We start from the raw sequence: 25,121 nt of genomic DNA on the forward strand, positions 1-25,121 counted from the left end.
ACGGCCAATAAAAGACCAACAACAACCCGTTTGAAACAGAGTCGCTGATGGCCACGGATAATGAAAACAGTTAAGGCAGATCATCAGAGCATTTATGCACTCTTATTGTTAGGGGAACATTCAATAAACACCAGCAGTAAAAGCACAATACAGCCAGTGGAGGAGAAAGACAGAGAGTGTTATACAGCCGTCTTAATGTAACTTCATTTATCCTCATCTACAAAGCTGGGCCATCAAAAGTTTCCTCTGGCCTGCGGGCGCTAGTGTAGACAGAATATTTTTGAGGGAAACAGCACGGATAAGTAATGAGAAAGAGACAGCACAGTCAGCATACTAAGTCTCAGACATGCTAGCGTAGTATGTCTAAGCATGGAAATATCTTTCTGGAAAAGCCCCTTAAAGGTAGAATATGCGGTGTTGTTGCCAGATTGTGTGTTTGTAGACCTTGCGATTCTGAGGGGACAAGGAAGTAAGAGTGTTTCCCAATGCTCGTGTAGATATTGTGCATCTTGAGTCTTTATGCCTCTAATTACAGGTCCAGGAACTGTAAACAAACCCAAAAACAAGGCCTGAGATATATAGATAGAGGCCTGATAAATATACTGTATTGTACTTCTATCATCCTGTCAGAACTGCGTAATTGTTGAACGTCTATGTTTTGACAATTAAAAACTACGTATTGTATGTTTAAGTCAACAAAAGAATGCAGGCTGTTGTTTTTCTCCACCGTTTGCAAACTGGTAGAGTTCTTCAGCTAAGATTTCATTAGATCCCCATCAGAAGGCCAGGCCAGTGCCCCTTAAACCCACCAATGGTTTTAATAGGCAGGGTCATAAACCAACTAGAGACACAACACAGTCATTGCTGCGCAAGCCTGAATGACCTTGCGTGTTTTTTATTCCTCGGCCAAGTGTGTGTGTGTGTTTTTTTACAATTCCCTGAGCTGCCAGCTCACGGGGTCCTGCAGTCACAGAGTGGCTTTAATGAGGAGTGCAGCAGGCTGACGTGACGCTGCTGGCTGAGAGGCTTAGTGATGCCACACACACACCTGCACTCGGAGGAAGAGGAGGGAGAGAGAAAAAAATCGTTTGCGTTTATCCACCGCGGCTGTGGCATAGCTGGAAGTGTCTGTGGCAGGCGTTGGCCGAATCTCGCCTGCATAAGCAGCGAGAGTCTGAACCCTGGAGGTAAATTGTTGAGGGTGGTGATGGAGTGTGATTGACAGCCCCTGAGTTCTGACAAGCGCAGGAGACGTGAGGGTGGGGGGTGGGTGGAGGAAAGGGCTTCATCACCTCAGACTCTCCATAACCCTCCCCATCCCCTCCACCTCGGCTTTAAAGGTACGGCACACGATTCAAACCCCATACACTTTGTGTACAGATTCAGTGAATGGCTCCTCACGGTCGTATAGCTGTCTGTGTTCGGTGCTCCAAAAAACGCCGGTGTTCGTACGGAGTCCTGGCTCTGTAAATGGGAAACAAACATAGTGGCACGGACTGAGCCATAAACAATCCCAGCCCATCAACACGGTGCTTCAGCAGCACGGAAGGAAGGGGTGTAATTTGATTGTCTGTTGAGCTAAAATATCAACAACCGAAACCGCATCGTGGACTGCATCTTTATTGTGAGCCTGCAGCATCTTCGCTCATCTCCCCCTTCCCCATACACACACACACACACACACACACACACACACACACACACACACACATACACACACACACACACACACACACACACACACACACACCCGCCCTCCCTCCCTGCCCCCACAGTACTTTAGCCCCCGGAGCTCTGGCGGCACATACAGCCCTCGGCAGCAGCAGCCCTGGAATCCGCCACTCTCCGCGCTTATTGACAATCTCACATCAATTTGGGGGGAGGCTCTAATCTGGCGCGATGCACAACCTTTCTGCACTGTCAGATCAGAGTTATATTTCGGCCTTTTATAAGGATCGATCGGGGGTTTTTGGAGGAGGAGGTGCTGGGGATGAGGGGGGGGACGGTCTGGGGGTGGCGGGGGGTTGGGGGAGCAGGCAGACAGGCCGTGTAAAAGGTCAACTGTTGGGCTCAATCAGTGAGGAGCCTTGATGAAGGAGAGCGTGGCAGCACTCAAACCCAAAGGCTTCAGCGCTGCAGAAAGGAATAGAGAGAGAGAGAGAGAGAAAGAGAGAGAGGAGGAAGAGAGAGAGAGAAGGAAGAGTGAGAGAGAGAGAGAGAGAGAAGAGGAAGAGAGAGAGAGGAGGAAGAGTGAGAGAGAGCGAGAGAGTGAGAGAGAGAGGAGGAAGAGTGGCCGATAGGAGGTCTGAGTCAGAGAGCCGGTGAAGAACCTTCTCCAAGGTCGGAACATACGGGACTTGCCTAGTGGTGGTCACACACTTCTATCCATTTCAAATGAGTCCTGCCCTCCATTTATTCTGCCTCATCTTTCCTTCTTCTCTGAAGCAGCAGGGAGTTTGAGGAAGAGGCGAAGCTGGGGATGGAAGTGTGTGTGTGTGTGTGTGTGTGTGTGTGTGTGTGTCTGTCTGTGTGTGTGTCTGTGTGTGTGTGTGTCTGTGTGTGTGTGTGTCTGTGTGTGGGGGGGGGGGGGGGGGGGCAGAAAAGAAGTAGTGAAGGATCGTTGAAGCGTTGACTGTCGTAAGGAAGTTTTACAGTGACATAGGGGTTTGTGGTCGCACCTGTTTGTAGGAGTGGGCTTTGTTGATGGTGAAATAAACAAGTTACTGCCGAGGCCATAAACATATTATCATCCATAATATGTTTGTGTTCTAGGGAGTCCATGGCAGCCATAACTGTTATTCTCGCTGTCTTGACAGCAATAAAAACAAGACGTGTCTGTCATATATTAGCAAAATGTCCAGATACACGAACTTGAACACACTTCATGAAATGTCATTGTCTTATGAAATCCATGATGTTTTCCATGAGCAGATGTTTTTGTGTGTGTGTTGTGTATGTATATATAGAGAGAGACATACACATATACATATTTAAAAACGTTTTATAACATATTTAACACACTTTAAAATCCATAATCATGCTTGTACGTTTGTAAAGGTTATGAACATGACAACTGAGTCTCTATTGTTGAGCATGGCTTGCCTTGCAGTATGATGTGTGTGCCTGGCATGTTAACAACAGTATGATGATGTGTGTGTTTTTTGTTGTGGTCGGTCCAGTGAAGAGCTGGGGTTTAAATGTGCTTACCCTCTCTCCTCAGACCGGCTCTGATTCTCTCCCCCTACCCCAGGGCGCCTCCTCCAGCCTGGTGGTCAAGTTCGCCGACACGGACAAGGAGCGCACCATCCGTCGCATGCAGCAGATGGTGGGCCAGTTTGGCATCTTCAACCCCGCCATCGCTCTGCCCTTCAATACCTATAACACCTACGCACATGCGGTGAGTCCCCCTCACCCCCACCCCCCCAACAAACACACACACACACACACACACACACACACACACACACACACTCTATCATCCCTCCAGGGTGATGTGCCTGGCTACCCACTCACTCACACGCTCACTCACTCATACACTCGTACACACACACACACACACGCGTGTCCCAACCCTGCCCCCCCCCCCCCCCCCACCTCTCCCCTCCAACCCTGACGCTTTGATGAGCTCATCCCCTCCCCCCCCCCCCCCGGCGTGGCCGTCCCCCCACCCGGGCCTGAGAGCCTCGCCACGGGCCAGAGATGACTCAGAATATTCCAGAAGCCAACGCTCAGGACTCTATTTTTAGCAACGCCAACTTTCAACCGGGTTCGCAGAGAAGTGAAAGGCAGTAACATTTAAAGAGGTTCCCCCCACACCCCCACACTCTCCCATGCTGATGGACACCGAAGCCTAAACCACGGTTGCAACACTTCTTCGTAGGCGGCTAACGCTATCGCTAATGCCAAGCCAATCAAAGCCGCAAAAATGCACAGAAAACAATGAAATGCATTTATTTATATATCAATATGCATGGGCAGATTTTCCCTCAGTGTCTCCCGCACTTTATAAATGCCAGAATTAATTGTGGAGGCTTCGCCGGGTCTCGGGGGCTTTATCCATTTCGTTTTCATTTTCATACCACCGGCGGGGGGGTGGTGGTGGTGGTGTTGGGGGGGGGGGGGGGGGGTGCAAATTGACCGTCCCAGAGTAATTGCGAGGCCATCTCTCTGTGCACTCTCCAGTAAAACTCCAGCCTTCATTACGATTCATGAAATGCAGCCCATCCCCAGGAAATGTGGGGAAATGCAAATGGTTCCGGAGTCGGAGTCGGAGTCAGTGCAGCAGCAGCAGGTCTGCAGGGAGCCCGGCGTGGCCCACACAGGTTGGCCGTGACTCTTATTTACTGTGTCAGAGCCCAGGACTGCGCGCCACTCTCTCCTCTCCTCTCCTCTCCTCTCCTCTCCTGTCCTCTCTCCTCTCCTCTCCCCCTCCTCTCCTCTCTTCTCCTCTCTTCTCCTCTCCTCTCCTCTCCTCTCCTCTTCCCTCCACTCCTCCCTTCTCCTCTCCCCTCCACTCCTCTCCTCCCTTCTCTTCTCTTCTCTTCTCTTCTCTTCTCTTCTCTTCTCTTCTCTTCTCTTCTCCTCTCCTCTCTCTTCTCCTCTCCTCTCCTCTCCCCTCCACTCCTCCCTTCTCCTCTCCTCTCCTCTCCCCTCCACTCCTCCCTTCTCTTCTCTTCTCTTCTCTTGTCTTCTCTCTGCCTGAGTCACCTCACCCTCCCTACCGCTGTCCTCTTCCGTACCACACCACGGCCACGGCTGCACAGTTCCTTACTGAGAGAAAAAGAAACATCAACAACAACAACAACCAAGTTTTACATCCTCTGAAATGGGGGCACCCAAAAATGCGAATTGATTGGTGGTCGTGATTTACCTCAGGTCGGCCGGCCAACGAGAGCCTGCCGATTGAAACAATTAAAGCACGATTCACAAGAATAGAATCTGGTGGAGGCCTCCACTGCTATTGCTCCTGTAGAGCAAAGAAATGATTGTATCTGACACACTGGTAAGGAGGAAATGCATAAGAGAAAACAAAATGGTTAATGTTGTAATAATGTCTTTGAGGCACAGAAGGCCAGCAGGAGCAAAGTAATAGGAAGAAATCGATACAGTGGTCCCCGTGACACCTTTTGCAACTATCTGGTAAATGTCTAACTTATATCATATTATTGGTTTCTAAGGAACGTTATTATTTAATACATTCCAAAAGGACAATCAAGCAATAGATTATGTGTCAACATTCCGAGGAAACCAAATTTAGAGGAAAGTGCTTTTCGACATCGTTTTCGTGGAGGACGCGGTAATGGAATTTGGGGAGGGAGGGAGGCGATGGATACCGCCTCATCTTAAATGCCTCCTTGCCCCAGGAGGGCTCCGTCCAATGAAGCCCGGCTCTCAATAACCCAGCCGCCGTCGCCCCCAGAAGACAGAACACTGTGTATCCTCTAAACCAGCGCCGCCGCGAAATATGGCAAAACATAAAACACACATGTGCACATCTGATGTACAGAGTATAGAAAATGACAAAATTAAAGAGCCACTTCACATGTACAGCAGTGGATAGGATTATGGGCCTGAGCTGACAGCCAGTAAATTGGATTTTAGTCAAAGCAGAGGAGGGGGGGGGGGTGTGAACACAAATTGGAGGGAGACAACACTGACAGCATGCCCAGGGAAGAGAGGGAGAGAGAGAGAGAGAGAGAGAGAAAGAGAGAAAGAGAGAGAGAGATGTGTATTTCTCCAGATAGACTTAACTGTATCTCCAGACAAGCACTCCAGACAAAAACGTAGGTTTTATACGGAAACATATAAATACTTCCGAAGCTGTTTCACTCAGCAGAAGTGTTTCCTCTTCTCCCTCCCAGCAGAGGTCCTGCTAATACACGGTGAAAGAACAAACCTCAATTTAGCTGCAGGTTGTTCCTGTCTATTGGCTTAGTGTTGATATCTTGTCTGTGAGTGGCTCTGCCTCTCTCTCTCTCCCTCTCTCTCTTCTGATCCCTGTCTGTGCAACACAACAACCATCCCAATCTGCCGCAGCACCCCCCCCCCCCCCCCCCACCACCACCACACACACACAACAAACACACACACCACCCCTGTTTTTGAAAAACAGCCCAGCTTGTTTTATGCAAAGGGCAGAAAGATCTCTCCTACTCAGTACTCATCATCAAAAAACTGAGCGTTAGATTAATATGACTCACAAATTACTTGAAACCCCTCCAATATGTTCTTAAGACAGCACTAATGAAGACTGAGCACGCTCAGAATGGCAGTGATAGGCACCAGTAATGAGTCCTATTGACTAACATCGCCCCCTGTTGGGGGGCTGTCAGAATGCCTACCAACCGTCCACCCTCCCCTTTCCCCTGAGCTGCTCGAGCCTGAGGCTACCCTGAGAGTACTAAGGTTGCCAGCAGAAAATAAATGAAGTATTTTAAAGTCAAATTAGCCTTATCTGAGAAATGCTACCATCGAAAAAAGGAATGGTACTTTCAAAACGGCCATCTCTGTCTGTCTGTTTTTTTTTCTTTCCTTTTTTTCAGATGACTCAAATTCAATTTGATGCAATTTACTTTGACAGCTGAGGTGCGGACGCCGGTAAAATACATCCCAGGATACATACCAACGAGGCATCATCCCTTATTAGAACTAAAAATATTGCTCCCAAATAACCCAATTACTCCCAGCACTGAAGAGCTACCGGGGAGCATTGCTCATGATTAGGCCCAACATGTGCATTTAAATTGCTAAACAGCCCACATCCACATCAATAATACACCTTCCCCGGGATTGGAAATGTGACAGTGACTGTGGAATTCCAAGAACAAAGCAATATCGGCCGGCCTGCTCCATCCCCTGCCCTGAGCCCGCTGAGAAAACCCCAAGAGAAATTATATTAAAACATGATGCTTCAGCCCTACGCACGATTACATTTATCCCTCAAGCAGAGACAATTCCCGCCAAGCTCGGCCTGTTCCTGTCAAGCTCGTCGTCTGTAGGCTTCCCCCAATGGAACACGCGTCCGACTGGCGTTTCAGGCTATTTGCGGGTCCAGGACCTCAATAACCAGGGTCCTCTCTTCCCCCTACTCTCTCTCTCTCTCTTTCTCTCTTTCTCTCCCACTCATTCTATTTCTCTCCCCTCTCTCCATCTCCTTCTTCCACCTCCTCCACCACCTCCTCCTCCTCCTCCTTCTCCGCCTCTCCTCTCTGCGTCCTGTGTGGTGCCAGTGCCGGACTGGCTGGAAGGGTCACATGTGACCGCGCTGAGAGTGTGTGAGCCACAGAGCCACAGAGCGGTGCTCCAGAGATAATTGCCATGTGATAAAGAGGTGATTGCCTGCTGGCACCAGGGGAGAATAATGCCATCAGGTTGCAATAAAAAAGCAGATGCCTGACACTAAATGGATGCTGTGGCACAGGCAACTTCTTCCAGCTTTTCTCCCTCGCTCTCTCTCTCCCTCCCGCTCTCTCTTTTTTTTTCTCCCTCTCTCGTTTCCATTCATGATTACTTTTTTATCTTGTGGGGGAAGAAAAGGTTATGGCGATGAAAACTTCAGTCTCATTTTTGACCACAGACCACACTCTGTTTGGTGTATCAAATGAAACAAAAAGCTTTAAATATTGTTTTTTTTTTCCAGAAATCGAATTGGTAATTTTTGACATTGATGCATGGACATGCACACAAACATTGAAGAATGATTGCATAAAATGATTCTGACTGTCCTTATCAGCATACTGCTGGACCATGTTTTTTTCCTCCTCAAAAGCAAATTGATATTGCTCACTTCACTCCAACATAATTACATGCTTGAACCTTCAATTTGCTGCATTCAATTGGTAAAAAGCATAACCGAATGCCACGTTGTTATCCATGACAATCTGGGGCGCTGTCCTGAAAGACTGCATTATCTGTGTGATGCAAAGCAAGAAATTGGTCTGTGGAAGTCATCAACCTTGTCCTGTTATCTGACCATACACACCTCCCCACCACGAGCCCCCACAGCTTTCACAGGGAGCTGACAGACGACTGGCATCAGGCTGAGCTCCAGCCAGCTTAAAGTCCCAGGGTCCTATTGAAATGGGAGTGAGTGAGCGTGAGCGAGCGTGAGGGCGCCACAGAAGTGCCTGATTAGCGTGACACACTGTGAGTGGTCGTAAGGGCCCAAAAGAGACCCGGACACAGCCGCTCCGCTCCTAATCTTGATGAGCCTATGAATGGCCACCTGGCGCAACGTTACTTCATACTTAATGTTCCCGTTTGTTTGTTGTTTTTATTTGTTTATTTGTTTGTTTATTAGTTCGTTTTTTGTTGAGCAGAAGCCTTTTTGTTTGGTCCCTGGGCGCAATCTTTTTTTTCTTTTTTTGTATTACCTAAAAGCTCAATTTATCTTATTCGGAGCAAAATGGATGATCCCCATTTGTCACGTTGATAAAATTATGCAAATGACAAAAGGAGTTAATAGATAGCGGTGGCAGGCCACGGTGCTAATGGATGAGGTGCCAGCGCCGGCCGTTCTGTGGCGGGACAGTCGCTTTCAGGCACACACACACACACACACACACACACACACACACACGCGCACACACACACACGCGCACACACACACACACACACAGTCGCTTTCAGGCTACCTGACAGGGGCATTGAGGTAAAATAATTGGCTTTTCCTACCCAGGGACGCCATGCAAATACGAGGTGTGAGGAGAGGGAGTGTAGGAGCCAGGTGCCTCGCGGTGTCGTCATGAGAGTTTAGAGGCAGGAGCTTTGTATTACTGTCTCAGAGAGAGAGAGAAAGAAAGAGAGTTGTGTTCCTGTGCTGTCAGTACAGACTATGGAGAGAGAGATAGGGATAGAGAAAGGGAGGGAGGGATAGAGAGAGAAAGAGAGAGATAAGTATATTATAGAGGGAGAGAAATGTATATTGCACCAAAACACATCCCTTAAAATGTAGGGTTAGGTTAAAAGTACGGAGACTATTTTACACACCAGACTATGCCTCAAAATAGATTTTTCCTAGCCTGGATACCAGACCGAACTTAGCCCCGCCCACACATTTTTTGGTTGGGAAGTTCGGTCTGGCATTACTCCATTGAGGAGAAATTATCTGCGGCTCGATATCGGCCGTACCAATCAAATTGTTAAGGCGGGCTTTATACGATGATGGACAGATGATCAACAGTAACGTAACCAACCACGTCACCAACACACGAGTTGAATTCGTTTTCAACAAACATGGCTGCCGCTGGAGAGCTGAAATGTATAGATTCGAGTCCATTTAGACATTGACAGTGCATTCATTTTGAAAGAGGAACAGAGAAACGCGATTAAGGCATTTGTCAATCGAAAAGATGTTTTTGCCTTCCTTCCTACGGGATCCGGTAAAAGTGTAATGTATCAGCTGCCAATGGTCACATACTAGGTTGTTCTGATTGGTTGTAGGTAACCAATTGAGCGAAGAGGCATTTTTTCTCCTGGTTCGGTTGAAACACGCCCCATAATCACAGCCCAATGGAGCGATATCAGACTCATATTCTGACTAGAATTATGAGTATGACATCGTCAGGCTAGATTTTTCCCCTTCCCCTGCTGTAAATTCAATCAAAAGGCAAAACAAGGCAAAACAAAACAAACATGGAAACATATTGTTGATGGAGGCAGCATGACTGAAATTGGCCTGTGAAGTAATCTGAGGAGTTGGATTTGATTAATAATCTGAGGAGTTGGATTTGATTATTTGAGCCCCAGTGGGACGTGACGTGTGTCCTGAAGTGCGGTCATGAGTAACCAATCTATCTCTTGACTAGCCTATCTATCTCTTGACTAGCCTATCTAGCTCTTTGAAGCTTGGTTGGTCCTCCATTCCTTTCCATTGCAATCAGCTCATCATTTCAGCACCATTTGGGATGGCCAAGGTGGTCTCACCATTGACACTTGACACAAAATTATTCAAAAACCTTTCTGTTTAATCAACAAAATAAAAAAAAACAGAATTGAATGCATATCCATGGCTCCATTTTCTCTGTCTCTGTTGTTGCTTTGGTCATGCTCATTAAACGGTTGACATGTCAGAGGATAACCCTAGGTTTGATGCTCGAAACCCAACACCATGCCAAAATGCATACTCTACTTTTCCTTTCCAGTCTGTACTTTTTTTAAGGACGTGTCGGATCACGCTGGTTTCACAACCAGGCCCCCACACTTTTTTTTTTTGCAGAAAGTTGTACATCACCTGCAACTCCCCTGCAAGCTGTCAAACCTACGCCATTGCAGTGAAATACAGTAGTCAGCATTCAAGTCTGTTTTGTAAGCATTACATTAGAGGCTGGGGAACAAGTCCAGCTCACAGTTCAGCCTGATAAGAATAGAGAAACAGGGTGAGTTATTCAGCCCAGTTATTCATCAGCATGCCCTGTATTAATGGACTTACATCACAGGTCAGTGTTCAGCACACACTGGTGGCAGTCAAGCACACGTACCCATACAATAGAAAAGAAAAGAGGGATGTTCACAATGAGGTTTCAGATGGGAGCTTGCATATAATACAATTCAATCCGGGCCCAGCGGTGTTGCGGCGATGTGCACTTGTCATCTGAACGAGTCCGACAGACAGCTATTGAAACATTTCGAGGGATAATGACAGCTTTTTGACAGCGCAGATGGACATATTCAGTAAATGTGGGATTTTTTTCGTTACTGCTCCACTTTCTCCTCTTCAGCTCTGCCGCGCACCACCCATCCATCAAACGCCTGTGCTCTGCCCTCTTTCACTAACTTTTTTTCCCTCTTTTCTCTCTCCCTTTATCACTCTCTTTCTCTCTCACTCACTCTATCTGTATCTTTCTCTCTGTCTTTTTATCTATGTCTCTCTCTCTCTCTCTCTCGCGCTCTCTTTCACTTGTACTCCCGTTCTCCCTCTGTCTTTCCCTCACTCTATTTCTCTTTCTCCCTCTCTTTTCCCTCCATCTTTCTCTCTCTCTCTCCTGCTCTCTTTCTCTTCCTGTTTTTAGCAGCTCATGCAGCAGCAGGCGGCCATCATGGCGGCCAGCCACGGAGGCTACCTGACGCCTAGCGTGGCCTTCCCTACCACACAGATCCACCAGATGGGGGCACTCAACATCAACGGCCTCCCACCCACTCCCATGACCCCGGTGTCCGGTGAGTTTCATCACATGTTGGGTGAGTTTGACCAAGCGTTTCACCACCTTTGAACCATAGGCTGGCTGAATGAATGACTGAATGAATGACTGGCTGGCTGGCTGGCTTACTGACTGACTGTGGTTGCAGAGGGCTGAAAGAGGGAAGATTTCACTCAGTCTGGGAGCTGTCTCATTAATAATGCGCTGGGATTTCAGCGAATAAGACGCAAGAGACAGTGGAATCACAAAAAAAAAATAGTCTGATCTGCCGAAACAGTCGTTTCGCAAACGTTGAACTTTGAGGGGTTTAGGGTTCACATTGAGCTATCAGTTGATAGAACAGTCAAAAATGGTCTGTGTTTTATCTGACATTTAGTTATATGTTAGAGCTTTGCACACATTTGAAAGCTAACATGCCGAATGCCAATGTGCGGGTCGTTAAGTTTTGATGAAAATGTGTAGTCAAAAACTATTCAAAGTTTGATGCTGCTGCAAATCAAAGTTTGTAACACGTCAAAGTAATTCGGAGACTGAATCAGAGCCCCGCTTAAGAAGTCTCGTAGGTGTGATATTTTAATTTACCGACATGTTGACCTTGAGCTTTGAAATCAGAAATGCATGCAATCCCCTCTGTTTTCCATTACAAACATTCCCCCAGTATCCCAGCCAGACACATTAAAGACCGACTGAGTGTCTTTGAGGTGCACTGTACAACATTTGCTTATGCAGCGATATTTCTTTCTCTCTCTCTGTCTCTCTCTCTCTCTCTCTCTCTCTCTCTCTCTCTCTGTAAAAGAGAAAAATGGATCTTCTGCATAACAGTTCACATAATGAATAATACAGAATCCAGTCCTCTTTTGTTTTTGATTTTGGGAAAATTTGCTGCATTCTCAGTTTGGTTTCTGCATTCAAATGAGTCAGAGGCGCACACACAAGCACACTGTAGGGACACGACGACCTTATTTCCCTCCTAAAAGTGACACTTTTCCAAGAAAAGTGACATTGAACAAAGTTTTTATCGGAGATCGTCTGACAGTGTGACTCACAAAGAACAAGCTAAACATGATTCACTGGTAAAAAATGCTATCATTTCTTCCAAAAAAAGACATAATTTTACAATGCTGAAGCACATTGAAACACTGAAAATATAGTTATTATGCTTTTTATTAGCATTTTCAGTAAGGCATGTTCAAACATAGGAAAATGGAGAAGAAAGAAAGGGAGAATGGCAAAGAAAAAGAAAATAAACAAGATAAAAAAGACTCAAATCTAAGCAAGGACATCACAATACAACAGGGTACAGTAATGCAATAACAACAGCACAGAGTATTTGTGATAGATAAGCAAAGTCATTTCTATGCAGCAACTGTAGATAAACTAGCATTATTCAATCTGGCTGCAGTCTCTTCTAACATGGCAATGTTAAGCAAGGATCTAATCCAAAAACATTTCAGGTTTGTGTCTGACTTGAACCACAGCTGAAGGAGTGCTTTTTTTTGCCGGCAGTAAAGCCTGCAAAAGCCAGACGCTTTTCACGTAGGGAGAGTTCAGGTGAAGAAACATCAATTAATTCAATAAACAAAGACTGGGGTCAAGCATACGATTAGTCCCAGTGAACCTGGAGGTCATTTGAATGACAGACCTCTAGAATGGAGCGTTGGTGGGACAATCCCCAAACACGTAAAGAAAAGTGGACATGGAGATTCTGAGATAGGTTCATTTTGAAACGTTTGTATGTATTATCTTGTAATGGATTAGCTAGTGATTAGTTGATGTGCTAGACATAATATAGTTCTTATATAACGTATATTTGTTTTGATGAATTTAGCATTTGGAAGAAGTCGAATATTATTCTTTGACTTGTTTTTTTTCTGTGAATATTATCTATCCCCAAATGTAGATTCAAACCGAGTTTGTGGACACACAGTGTTTAGTATTTTGACAGAATGATGTTGCTCCCTGCTTAAGTCTCCACTCAAATGCAGCACCATGTCATGTCATTTTTTATGGCGCTTGACCAATTTTATTCAAAGCCAGCGTGCTCTGGCGTGTGTCTGACTAGAATCAATGTCATATCATTATGCGCCGTGCACTGCTTTGTAAATTGGCCTTTCTCGCACTCACTTAATTGAAAGGAGCTCTCTGTGGTGTGCGGTTTCTGGTGAACTCAAACGTGCTCCGTCGGACATGCCTCTGTAGTGTCTTCCCCCTGCAGATTACCTTCTATTATTGAACTCATCGGAATTCGTTGCATTATTAATTCTTCCGAGAGCGCATGGCTTTTCCCTGAAATTTCAAGGACTGGAATAAATAAGAAATCATTTTTTTTACCCACTTTCAGTCATTCATTGGTGTTTTACTCACAGGAGGATCAAGGTTTTTTTATTTTTTTTAACAACGCCCCCGCTTGCTTTGTACTGTGGACATGACTCATGCATAGAGGATTGGAGAGGAGGGCAGTGGGCACCATTTTGAAACTGCAGTGGATGCAAATGTTCAAAAATAACACCAATAAAGGTTAGGACCTTGTTTATGAGTAAGCGGAGACACACACACACACACACACACACACACACACACACACACACACACACACACACAAACATACACACACACTCACACACACACACACACACACACACACACACACACACACACACACACAAAAACCACTCCCTCCTCCCAACTCTCTCTGTCTCCCTCTCTTTCTCTCTTTCTCTGTCATACACACACATACACACAGACAGACACACACACACACACACACACACACACACACACACGCACACACACACACAAACACACACATACACACACACACACACACATACACACACACACACACACACACACACTATGTGCTTGTATTCTCCATAAAGATCTACAAATCCCTCACTCTACCATTTGTATCACCAAACAACCAAATGAAAGAGAACCCCTATCAGGCAACCTATGAAATCGTCCTCCTCCAATGCCACTGAGTTCAAGATAAACAAAAACAAAAACAAACCATTAAGGGGCACTAGCTTCTGCATCCCAAATCCCCACAGAATCCGTCAGCTTTATTTTCCCCTCCTTTTTTCTCTTCCACCCTTTCTTTCTTTCTTTTGTCCCCCAAGCCCGACGTCTCGCAAAGCCGAGCTATCGGACGTTGATTGAGAAGGGGCTGAGGCACAAAGCAGGAAGGCATTATCACCCCGCGCCTGAGAGAAAAACCCAAAAGGTTAAGGGGGCTCTCGGAAAAACAATGGCAGCCTCATTTGATCAACAGATGTAAAGCATTGAGGCTTGATGGTGCAGAAGCAGCTTGCCAGATGGTTGACTTGATTACAGCGCGCATCCTCCACAATGATGCATGGTGATGCTTTTTTGAAAATAAAGCTCGGCAGGTGCGGCCTCCCGAGGTACAAAGAGAGATAAAAATGAAATGGTGATGCGTGGCGGACCCCAGTGAGATGAGGAAGGGGGGGGGTTCAGCTGTCAGCGTGTCGATCAAATGATTTGGAACTTTTGTAATCAAGCCTCTTCTCTGAGTCCGGGTGGGCTCAGGGGGCTTTCAGAGACACGACACTGCTCCATCTAGCTTTCTCTTCTCTCTCTCTCTCTCTCTCTCTCTCTCTCTCTCTCTCTATGTCAATCTCTCTGTCTGTCTCTCTGTGCTGTTGAAAGATGAGAGTAAGAGCTGTGTTGTAAGATATAACTTATTTGACTTCTACTGGCACCCTTACTGGGCTGGAGCATCCGTCCCCTTGTGTCAGCTTGAGTTCTTGAAGCCCACCTTAGCCAAGGCATTATAACATACGATGACCAAGGTTAGCATGGTTCCTGTTTGTTTACCAAAAAAATACTCAGGAATTCAAAGCAGCCATTCAGGCAACACATCACAGATTTTCTGATCTGAAAGAAGACAGTGGACCAGATGCTGATAAAACAGCATTGCTGTTTTTGCTGTATGACCATCTGTGCTTGGAAGAAGTGCATGTGCTAATTGTCAAGTTACAGTTGGTTATGGTTACGATTTGAATGGCTGTAGTTGACCTACTTCCTAAAAAATTAAAGCTTAGTTACCGTTTCATGGTACACATGATTTATTGACTGCATTCTTCACATCCTCTTAATGTGCCATTAACTTACCATTTAGATGCTCTTTGAATTCACCTCTCACTGGCTTCAGAGTTATGATAAGATGGATATAGCTATATAATGAATTAAAATGTATAACTAATTGAAACGAGTCTGAATTGTTTCTTCAGACAACCAAATATGTATTACTTAAACATTGCATTTTTAACCAGAATCTGGTGCAATAGTCACCTTCATCATGGCTGTCTGAAAAGGCTGCAGTGCCAGGGTATAGCTATCCGAAGCGAAAACACCTAAAGTACCCAAATAAGGGGAGAAAATGCATCTCCTCGATATAATGCACTCCCAGATGGGTCTAGCGCTCCGTGTTGATTTAAATGTATATTTAGCTCAGTAAACACACCTCCTACCCGTGGTGAGGTGAGCCATTCTTCAGAGCAGTCTCCGCAGAGAGTGGATGCTGCTTTAAAAACAGACTGTAATTATACTTCTGTGGCATGAAATCAGGTGGACTTTAATGGAGTGGTTGTGTGGCCGGGTGCTGCACGGGAGAGGGAACAAACAGAGGAGGTGTAAGGTGCCCTTTTTTAGCATCTCTCCCTTTAGGCTACTGGCTGCCATCTTCATCGGCCCCTGCTATGGGGTAGGGGAGGCTTTGTCATTTCAGACACACAGATTCTAAAGGCAGGGTTTTCTATGGTCAGAGGCAGTGCTTATTTTCTGTAATTATTTTTTATTATCTCTAGTTCTGAAGAATATGTGTGCATCAGTTCCACAGGCATGTATCCATTGTGTATTAAAACTCTAAAGATAATTATAGTATAGTCGCAGAGTTTAGAGAGCGAGAGAGAAAGAAAGAAAGAGCTCAGATCTAATGAACAATAGATTTTTTTCCAACTCTTTCCTCCTCATTGGTATTTATTTCAAAAGAACGTGAGAAACAAAACACATTTCATGGCCAGCATGTCGTCTCTTAGTCATTAGCATGTCTTCACACCATTTAGTAATAGCTTAATAGTTTCAATCCAACTCTCTCATGGTCTCTCGCAGGTTCTCGGTGGCGATCCCTGTTCTAAAGCCCCTGTACGTGTCAGTATCTCTGCTCTATCACATTACCCCGGCCCAAGCCCCAGCTGCAGTATTGGCTCTTCCCTGATGCCCTGGGCCCTCCCTGCACCGAGGTCCATCATTTTCCCGGCAGCACAATCTCACAGCCGGTGACTTTTATAATCTCCTTCCCCGGGCTCCTTATCAGCAGAGGGACGCGTCCGCCCACTGACCCTACACTGGCTGGCCAGGCTCTAAGCTTAGGAAAATGAATTTGCCTGATGATGGAGAGGCCGTATTACCACTCCCGTACAGTGTAGCTCTGCTTTTGTGTGTGTGAGTGTGTGTGTGTGTGTGTGTGTGTGTGTGTGTGTGTGTGTGTGTGTGTGTGTGTGTGGGTGTGTGTGTGAGAGTGTGTGAGAGTGTGTGTGTGTGTGTGGTCTGGTAGACATGCTGTCTGAGCCACAGTGAATAGCAGAGCTGGAGAGCAGCCTCTTGAGCCTGGTGGAGCAGTTGGTGATGGGGGAGGGGGGAGACGGGGGAGGTGGGGGGGGGGGGGGGTGTAGCTGCAGTCTATTCATCACGGGTCCGCAGGAAACAAACAATTGCGAGGAGCTTAAGGACGGGGAAATAGTGGAAAAAGACACAAGAGTTCCCGCCAGGCTTCTGCCTAGTCCCCTGGTCACAGCAGTGGGCTGTGTGGCTGTCAGAGAACTACACGCCACAGGCAGAGCCCTCGCAGTGGGGAGCCTGGCCTATCACACATGTGCAGTGTATAGGGGACCCCCCTCCTCGGAGTATCCTACCCCGAGTCTATCTGCATACATCAGAGCATGGAGCCCGCTCGCTCGCCAGCTCGCTCGGCTGTGTGTGTGTGTGTGCGCGCGTATGTGTGTGAGTACTCCAGAGAGGAGAGTTTCTCTATAGGGTCTTAACTACGGGAGCAGATTGCGAGTACAGCATGCCTGAGGGTTTCCGTGACAACCAGCCTTTCCTGTCCAATCACATCGCGGGCCCGCAGATTGAAAGGTGATCCTGAGGGATCCATTTTTTTAAGCCTGCAGTGATGCGCGTCCACGCAGGCAGACTCCTCCGAAGAGCCGCGCCTGGCATCAGAGATATTCACATGCAGCCCCGAAGGCGCTCACCAGCGTCCGAGTATTGATTCTGCGCTTTCACAAAATAGATTACATTCGGAGACAACAACAAAAAGAAAAGGGGGAGAAAGATGCTCTGTGTTGGTGTATTCTCATCACGAACATTTTCACCATTAATAATGAACATGTATCATCTATCCACACTGTTTTTTTACTCGCCTCTCTTGCACCAGCCCTTTAAATGAACAGAGGTTGCACGAAGGTTTCATCATACGAGTGTTTAAAATCAGTGGGGTGTCACATCGACATGACAGCCAGGGCCATCAGTCACGGGAGCCATTTTTTCCCCCTCTCTCTCTCCAGAGGGATGTCAGATGTACCAGCGTGTGACAGACTCCCATCATCAGAGGGGCCAGGAGAGGGGGGGGGGGGGATGATGGGTGGTGGTGGGAGAGGGGGCGGTGTGATGGGGGAGTGGGTGGATGGCTAACGGCCTGGCTGGCTCATGTTGTCTTGTGATTTGCCTTTGTGACTCCGCATGTCCACATTAAGAACGAGGGGAGGTCACTCACGTGATTCACAGCGTGTGTCGTGCTATTTCAACTACCCTCTAACCTGTCCTTCTTCCCACTGGCCGAAATGTTCCTTGTTAAATACAATGTGTTACAGTCTTAACTTCACTTGCTCCATTACCTGTATATAGGATGTGTGTGCTGTCTCTACCCTCTTAGCACTTGTGGTTTCCCCCCTGAAACACACCTCTTATGCCGCCCTCTTTCTCTCTCTTTGTCTGTGGCCCATGCAGGCCTCAGCTCGCCGCCGGCCAACATCAACACGTCGGGCGTGCAGAGCATAGTAACGCCGCTCGTCAACGGCTTCACGGGCATCCCGCACCAGCCCAACGGACACCCGGCCGTGGAGGCCGTCTACACCAACGGCCTCCCGCCCTACTCCACCCAGAGTCCCACTGCCGCCGACACCCTCCAGCAAGCCTTCACCGGTGTGCAGCAATACACAGGTAAACACTGCAAATACGCACTCAACTCATTCTCCAGCTTGTTTTCCTATTCGTATCCATTGTGTTTGTGCCTCACACTCACACACCAGATGGATGTGTCCGATGGATATGGACCTGCCATGCAGCTTTTACTGCAAGAAGAACCAAAAAGCACGCTGTTTGACTCTGAGTCTTCTAGCAGTAAAATCATAGAGGTTCAGTGTTGGTTGAGTGCGCGAGGGGCCATTTCAGTCTACTCTCTTTGTTCCGTAGCAATCTACCCCACCACCACACTGACTCAGATTGGACAGAGCCTGCCACAGCCCCCCCAGGTCATCCAGCAGCAGCAGCAGCAGCGAGAAGGTGAGGGTGAGAGACTCCTTTTCTTTCTTCTTTCTCTGAAGCCGGCCACGTTTCGCGACGGGGGCCCCGGCCGCATTCATCACCGGGCGCGAATAGGTCTGCAGGGCCGTATTTCAAACGGGTGGCGTATCGCATTCACAACAGCTATTGATTGTGGTAATGTTGAGCCCAGACTAAAGTGGATTTGATGTCCACTCATCCTGACAGCGAAAAGTCACTTCTCACCCCCGTGGAGAAAGGCAGGGAGGACGGCGGGGAGGTGGGGGTTTAACTCACTATAAATAGCCACAATGCATTATGGGACTGTGTGTGTAGACCATAAGCTCTTATTGTTATGTCAACAGCAGATATGGATGCTGAGGCTGACAGTTCTGTTTGTTTGTTTGTTTGTTTGTTAATGCTTCGCAGGACCTGAGGGCTGTAATCTCTTCATCTACCACCTGCCTCAGGAGTTCGGCGATAATGAGCTCATGCAGATGTTCCTGCCCTTCGGGTCTGTCATCTCCTCCAAGGTCTTCATGGACAGAGCCACAAACCAGAGCAAATGCTTCGGTGGGTCCCGGGCAGCTGCCCGATGAAAAATGCATGGAGAATTAGGGGGACATTCAAGCACGCCCTGCTGAATATGCAATATTTTTGATGCCGGCGCTGATCGATACTCTTTCATATGTAGTCACGACTTAAATATTCGAGAAAGATCAAAATTCTGGCCCGCGTCCAAAGCTAATAAATGTCTATATATTCAGAGCTCGCCAATGATTTTCCGTCTCTCTCGCCCGGCCGCTCTCCCTCCACCCCAAAAGTTCAAGAGCAGTGGGTGGGAATTTTATGGATTTCTACAAAGCCCCAGTAGCTATTTCACGGTGAAGGGTGACCTAAAAACTTCAGCCGGCTGTATAACTATATCAGTGTACAGATCACCGCTCCTTAACCTCTGCTCACATCAGTATCAGGAAAGAACTGGGTCTGACTCACGTTGTCTCGTGCATCTATCCATTCCCTCCTGGCCTCTCTGTGGAACATGTGGCGCCACCTCCTCTCAAGCCCAGCGCTGCCCTTTAAGAGAGGCGGTGCTAGGCAGGCAGGCCGGCCGGCAGGCCAAGAGCACGGGCGAAGGACCGTTATGGATCAACATTTGTTTTCGCTTCAGGGAGCAGCACCTTGCTGGACAAAAATTGATTGCATCCAGGTCTCTGGGGGGACTTAATAACGTATAAATTCATGAGAGAGGACCCATTTGTGGTATTGACTAAAGCACAATGCATTTACAGTGTAATGTTACATCTGGGGAATGCATGCTCTATGGGGTAATTAATCTGCAGGGGGAAGAGGAAAGGGGAAAACAGGGGGACGGGCGGTGGGGGCCGATTGCGCCTGGAGAAAAACGGACACAGATAGCTCCCCCAACCACCCACCACCACCAGCACCACAACCCTTCCTTAAGCCGAATTAAATCCACATCCTTTCCAATCATCAGTGTGCGAAACCCCCCACCCTTGGCATGCATGTGTCACATAACCCTTCTGCCCTAATGGCCCGGCGGTAGAATCGCTCCTCTGCCAGGTAGCCGGGGACCCGGGGAGGCTCCCGCTGTTTTTCATGCTTCATCAGTCACCCCTAATGACAGTCCAGACACCAGGAAGTGGAGCCGCCGGAGCCACACTCCACTGCAGTTTTTGGTCACTGGCTTTGGCACTTAGTGGAAGCAGGAGGACCAGCACGAGATGTTAGAGAATGGCCTCATGTGTGTTTGGTTGTTTGGTATTCACCTTGGGAATTAGTCTTTTCTTCTTTTACCGTCGTGATTGGTTCTTTGGTGATTGGTTAACAGTAATTCAAACATTACTATTATGGTGAATTGTACAAGTGTTCCTGAAATAAGGCAATTATATTGTCTCAGACTCGTTATGAACTTTAGCGATATTTGACATGGCTGTCCAACAGAAAATGGGTTATGAACAAGCCATATATCGTATGTGACCGGCACAAAAATAGTCTCTCACACAGCATTTCCACTTCTGCAGTGCATGACTGAGCAAATTCATTGCACAGATTTTCTTTGTGTGCTTGTCTCTCGGGTCCCACTGACTCAGTGCTCTGTGCCTGAGCTCTTCTCTTTTCTTTTTTCGTCTCTTACTCTTTTCTTCCTCTAATCCCCGCAGGTTTCGTGAGCTTCGACAACCCAGCAAGTGCACAGGCGGCCATCCAGGCCATGAACGGCTTTCAGATTGGAATGAAGAGGTTGAAAGTTCAGTTAAAACGGCCAAAGGACGCCAGCCGCCCCTACTGACAGTCTCTCCAACAGTCTCCACTGCAAGAGCACAGGTCAGTTTACTTTACCGTTCGATCGCACCTCCAACAGGTCACCAGCACCAGCAATATGTCTTAACTACACTGAGAATCGCTAAACGCAAATTGTGGGGAATTGATCATGAAACATCAGATATTTGATGAATGTCTGTCTTTCTGTCTGCCAAGCATTGGTTGTCATAAAACATTTACAATGAATAGTTTTTTCAGCACCTGATAGCCAGACATAACAATCACGTTGAAACGTGTCGATCTTTCTCTCTCTCCAGGTTTTGAGAAGTGAAATCTCATGAGGAATTACAACTTTTTTTCTTTGAAAGCTAAATAAAAAACAAGTACAAAAAATGCAAAGGGATTTTTTCAAAAAGACATATCAGCATTTCCTTACGAAGACACGAGACGAGAGCCGGGATGAGAGGCACTAAAGGAGTTTGCAACGCGTGGATGGACTCAAATCCAACAGCATCAACAGCACAGGGCAAGAAAAAGACCAAGTGAAATCTGAAAAGATGCGAACTCTTGAGCTACAGAACTTCTCTCGCTGAGACTTGAATTGTTAATTAAGCAACAAACAAAAAAAACGCAGCAAGAACAACAAATAGATTTCTATATACGTATTATATACACATATAATATATATAAAGGAAGAGGCGCTTGTGGCTTTTACTCTACAGGACAAATGAGGGTTAAACTTGAAGATCAAGAAAAATACAGTGGAAAAAAAAGAAGTTCTTCTGTCCCACTGCTGGACAGTCTTTCTTTCTCTCTTTCCCTCTTTCTCGTATTCTTTTACCATCACTCAGCAAGCGCAGAACGACAGCGTTCTGAGGTCACAGAGGTTTCCATTAGCAACAGTACAACTGAGAATCTCTCACCCGTAAGGGACCAAAGGACCAAACATTTTTATTGTTCAACAGTAATATATAGTATTAATGATACTAATACTACAAAACTACTACTAATAATATTACAAGTTACAGTTAAGAAGAAATACTAGCTTCAGGTTGGAGGAGGAAAAGGAATTGTTTTCTTTTCCTTTTACATTTATAGCTACTGGGTTTCAGAATATTTAAACAAAATAGAAAAAAAAGAAGAAAAAAATATTTTAAAAGCTATGATATTTTAGTGGAGTAGAATAAGTGGGTTAGAGATTGTGGGCATGTTCAGACCTGCATTCATACCTCTCTCATACCTCTCATACAGAATCCTGACTGTGGACTTCATCAGAATCACATGACTGTCACGCACTGTCTGCACACTCACCGTTCTAATTTCGTCCTAACATTCCAAACGAGGGCTGCGGCCCGTCGCATTACTGGGTCACCCCCTCGGACAAGGTCACACTCTTCGCAGTGATATGAAAGCTGTCACTTACGAGCTGCGGCTCTTCTTCAATCAGGTTTAGAGCGAAGGGGATCTTTCTTCAGGGCCTTCGGAGGATGCCGGAGCTTGGATACCGATGACAGCTTACGGGGGAAAATAACAGAGCTGTTTGCCAACTAAGCAGGGACAAAGGAGCCTTAAGCATTCATTATTCGCACCTCGCCATCTGGGACCTACTGCTTTTCACTTACAGTAAGGCCATCCCTGAACACTGTCATTCCCAAACAATTGGATTTATTTAAAGACATGTTTAATCACTTTGTTTTCACGCCAAAGACGAGCGTCATCATGAACACAAAGGCGACGTCATTAAAGCACTGATAATCTGGCAATAAAGCACAGTTATAAAAACGTCAGACAGGCACTGTGTGTGTGTTGTGGGGGGGTGGGGAGGGCGGTGTAAGGAGGCAGTAAAGAAGTGCAACATCTTTAAGGGGTTAATAAAATACACAAATTACAGCAACAGCGGTTATAAAAACGGCCATCCGAGCGTCTCAGAGCAGGCAGCCAAGATGCTGCCCAACCCTGACGCTGCGAGAGTCTCCCCCGCTGGTCACAGCAGCCCACCACCTTTCAAGCACATCAACTTTTAATGGGGACCATCAGTTTACGGGGACCTGAGAGTGGAGTCACAGCATAATTAGGATAATGCTAATATTGATCAGATAGGGAGCCGCTCGGCAGGGCGAGAGATGCACAATCAATTATACATTGGCATTTCCAATTAATTGACTGACTGACGGAGTTCGCTCTAGCCCAACCACCCCACCCCCCCACACACACATTCACAGTGTAGATAAGTAATGCCACCCAGCAGTGCTTGGAGCCTGCAGCCTTTTAAATGCATCACTCCCAAAAATATGCATTGCAGTTATCATACAGGTTAAAGACAGGGAAATACACAAGGAATGTAAGAGAAACGAATTGTTTCAGTCTCGTTAATGCAGCATATGCTGTATCAGTGATTACGGTGACCCATATATTAATTATGATAGCACACTGGAGGCGGCCATAAGGGAGATTCCATACAAAAGACCATGAAAGAAACTGCACAAGGCGGAAACAGAGCTTACACAGACACAGATGACTAGCATATACAGGACTAAGGCTGATACACTGGACAGACGCAGATGACTAGCATTTACAGGACTAAGGATGATACACTGGACAGTGGACAACATTTTTTGCAATATTGCTAGGCAATGGTAATGAAAAATATAACACAAATAATGGCTGCCCTTGCTTAAAAAGCATGTAACAGATACTAGATGCCTCTTCTTTTAGTCTCCTGGCTTTTTACGGCTATGCCGACCTACAACATTGCCTAGAATATTACCAGTTGTATCACCTGGACTGATGAATTAAGATGGAGAATGGAAGCCTTCAGATGAAGAAATCAGACCTTCATTTGTACCCGAGTACAGACAGAGACAAACTATCAGCGGACAAAGGACATTGAAAGTGTCCTCATTTACAAAACAGTCCTGCTACATTAAAAATCTGACAGATGCCTCCATTAAGTCAATAGCTACACGGAGCTCAGAATGTGTGTGTGTGTCACGGGTGAAGTCCACAGGAAGATTCTGATTCAGATCATTTCTTTACTCTCTATTTTCTGTTCTTACCCGACGGCCATCATCACCTCATTCCTCATTCGGAGCAGAGAGGCAGCCCTCCACCTCCAGCAGGTGTTGGGGTGCTCATGCAGACCCCGGGCACATCCCTCACGAGACCATGTCCATGACATTTCACTTCGCACACCCCTACAAACATGTCACGCTGCGCTGCAAAACACCATTCAGATTCCCCGGTCTATGACGACTGTGTAAATTACAAAGGGGAAAAAAGAGACCCCAAAGTGACCATGAAATACCGCCATTTGGCACTGACAGGCACTGATAGACTGCTTTTAGCGTAGATATGGTTAAAATTCACACACATGTAAAAACTGCACCTCCTCGGTCACGGCCACAGCCTATGCAGAGGCATTGTGGAAGTCTGTACATTTTCAAGAGTCGGGAAAACATCAATATTTAAGACTCACTGGATTTATTAGACTTGAATTTTATTTCCCATACGACCTAATTTTTCCACTTGCGTCTCGTCTCAGAAAAATAAGACAGTCTCACATAGACATAGCCAGGCAGACACACACACACACACACACACACACACACACACACACACACACACACACACACACACACATCCACACACACCCTTTGGGCATGAGGGCCCTAATAACAATGTGCACAAAAGCTCCTTTAAGAAATTCTACATCTGAGACTTAAATTATTAAAATCAAATTAAATTTGGCCCTCACGTAACAGCAGGGGTAATACAAATTAAAAATGGCAAGTACGTATGAAGTTTAATAGCTTTGAAAGATGAAATAATTTCACCCTGGAAAGAAATAACATGCCATGTTGACAGCGTGGACGACGTCTGTTTATACCAATTCCCATCATAGCACTGTGCAATAAGGAAACAAAGACTACCTTACTGGTACCGTCTCAATCACCACAGCAATGCAGTCACTATACACTCTTAGAGCAGACTGGGCAGTATTAGGCATACTCTTGGTCATGCATACCACTTCCTGATCATTTTAGCCTTGACCGTTATTTTTCCTACATCTTTCTTTTTTCTATTTAAACCATGATGCCCACTCAGTCTCTGAGCATGCTCAATAAGGGGGGCGGG

At 46.5% G+C, this 25,121-nt stretch overlaps 1 protein-coding gene across 10 annotated transcripts in view; it reads left to right on the forward strand.

Annotated features, from left to right (window-relative positions):
* The window catches only part of celf5a (cugbp, Elav-like family member 5a), a 175,238-nt gene extending 152,464 nt beyond the window's left edge, over positions 1-22,774 (forward strand). For 2 of the 10 annotated variants that reach the window (XM_031574429.2, XM_031574428.2), the window contains exons 6-12: positions 3,251-3,397; positions 11,010-11,178; positions 18,171-18,383; positions 18,636-18,731; positions 19,134-19,277; positions 20,888-21,050; positions 21,305-22,774. In XM_031574429.2, coding sequence (XP_031430289.1) covers positions 3,251-3,397; positions 11,010-11,178; positions 18,171-18,383; positions 18,636-18,731; positions 19,134-19,277; positions 20,888-21,015 — 897 coding nt within the window. In that variant the 3' untranslated portion in view covers positions 21,016-21,050; positions 21,305-22,774. Of the gene's footprint in view, positions 1-3,220; positions 3,398-11,009; positions 11,179-18,170; positions 18,384-18,635; positions 18,732-19,133; positions 19,278-20,887; positions 21,051-21,304 lie in introns of all 10 variants that reach the window. The other 8 variants (XM_031574432.2, XM_031574431.2, XM_031574430.2 and 5 more) reach the window with 5 other exon arrangements.
* Positions 22,775-25,121: the final 2,347 nt, after the last annotated feature.

Source organism: Clupea harengus, chromosome 10 (assembly GCF_900700415.2).
Source record: "Clupea harengus chromosome 10, Ch_v2.0.2, whole genome shotgun sequence".
Classification (NCBI taxonomy): domain Eukaryota; kingdom Metazoa; phylum Chordata; class Actinopteri; order Clupeiformes; family Clupeidae; genus Clupea; species Clupea harengus.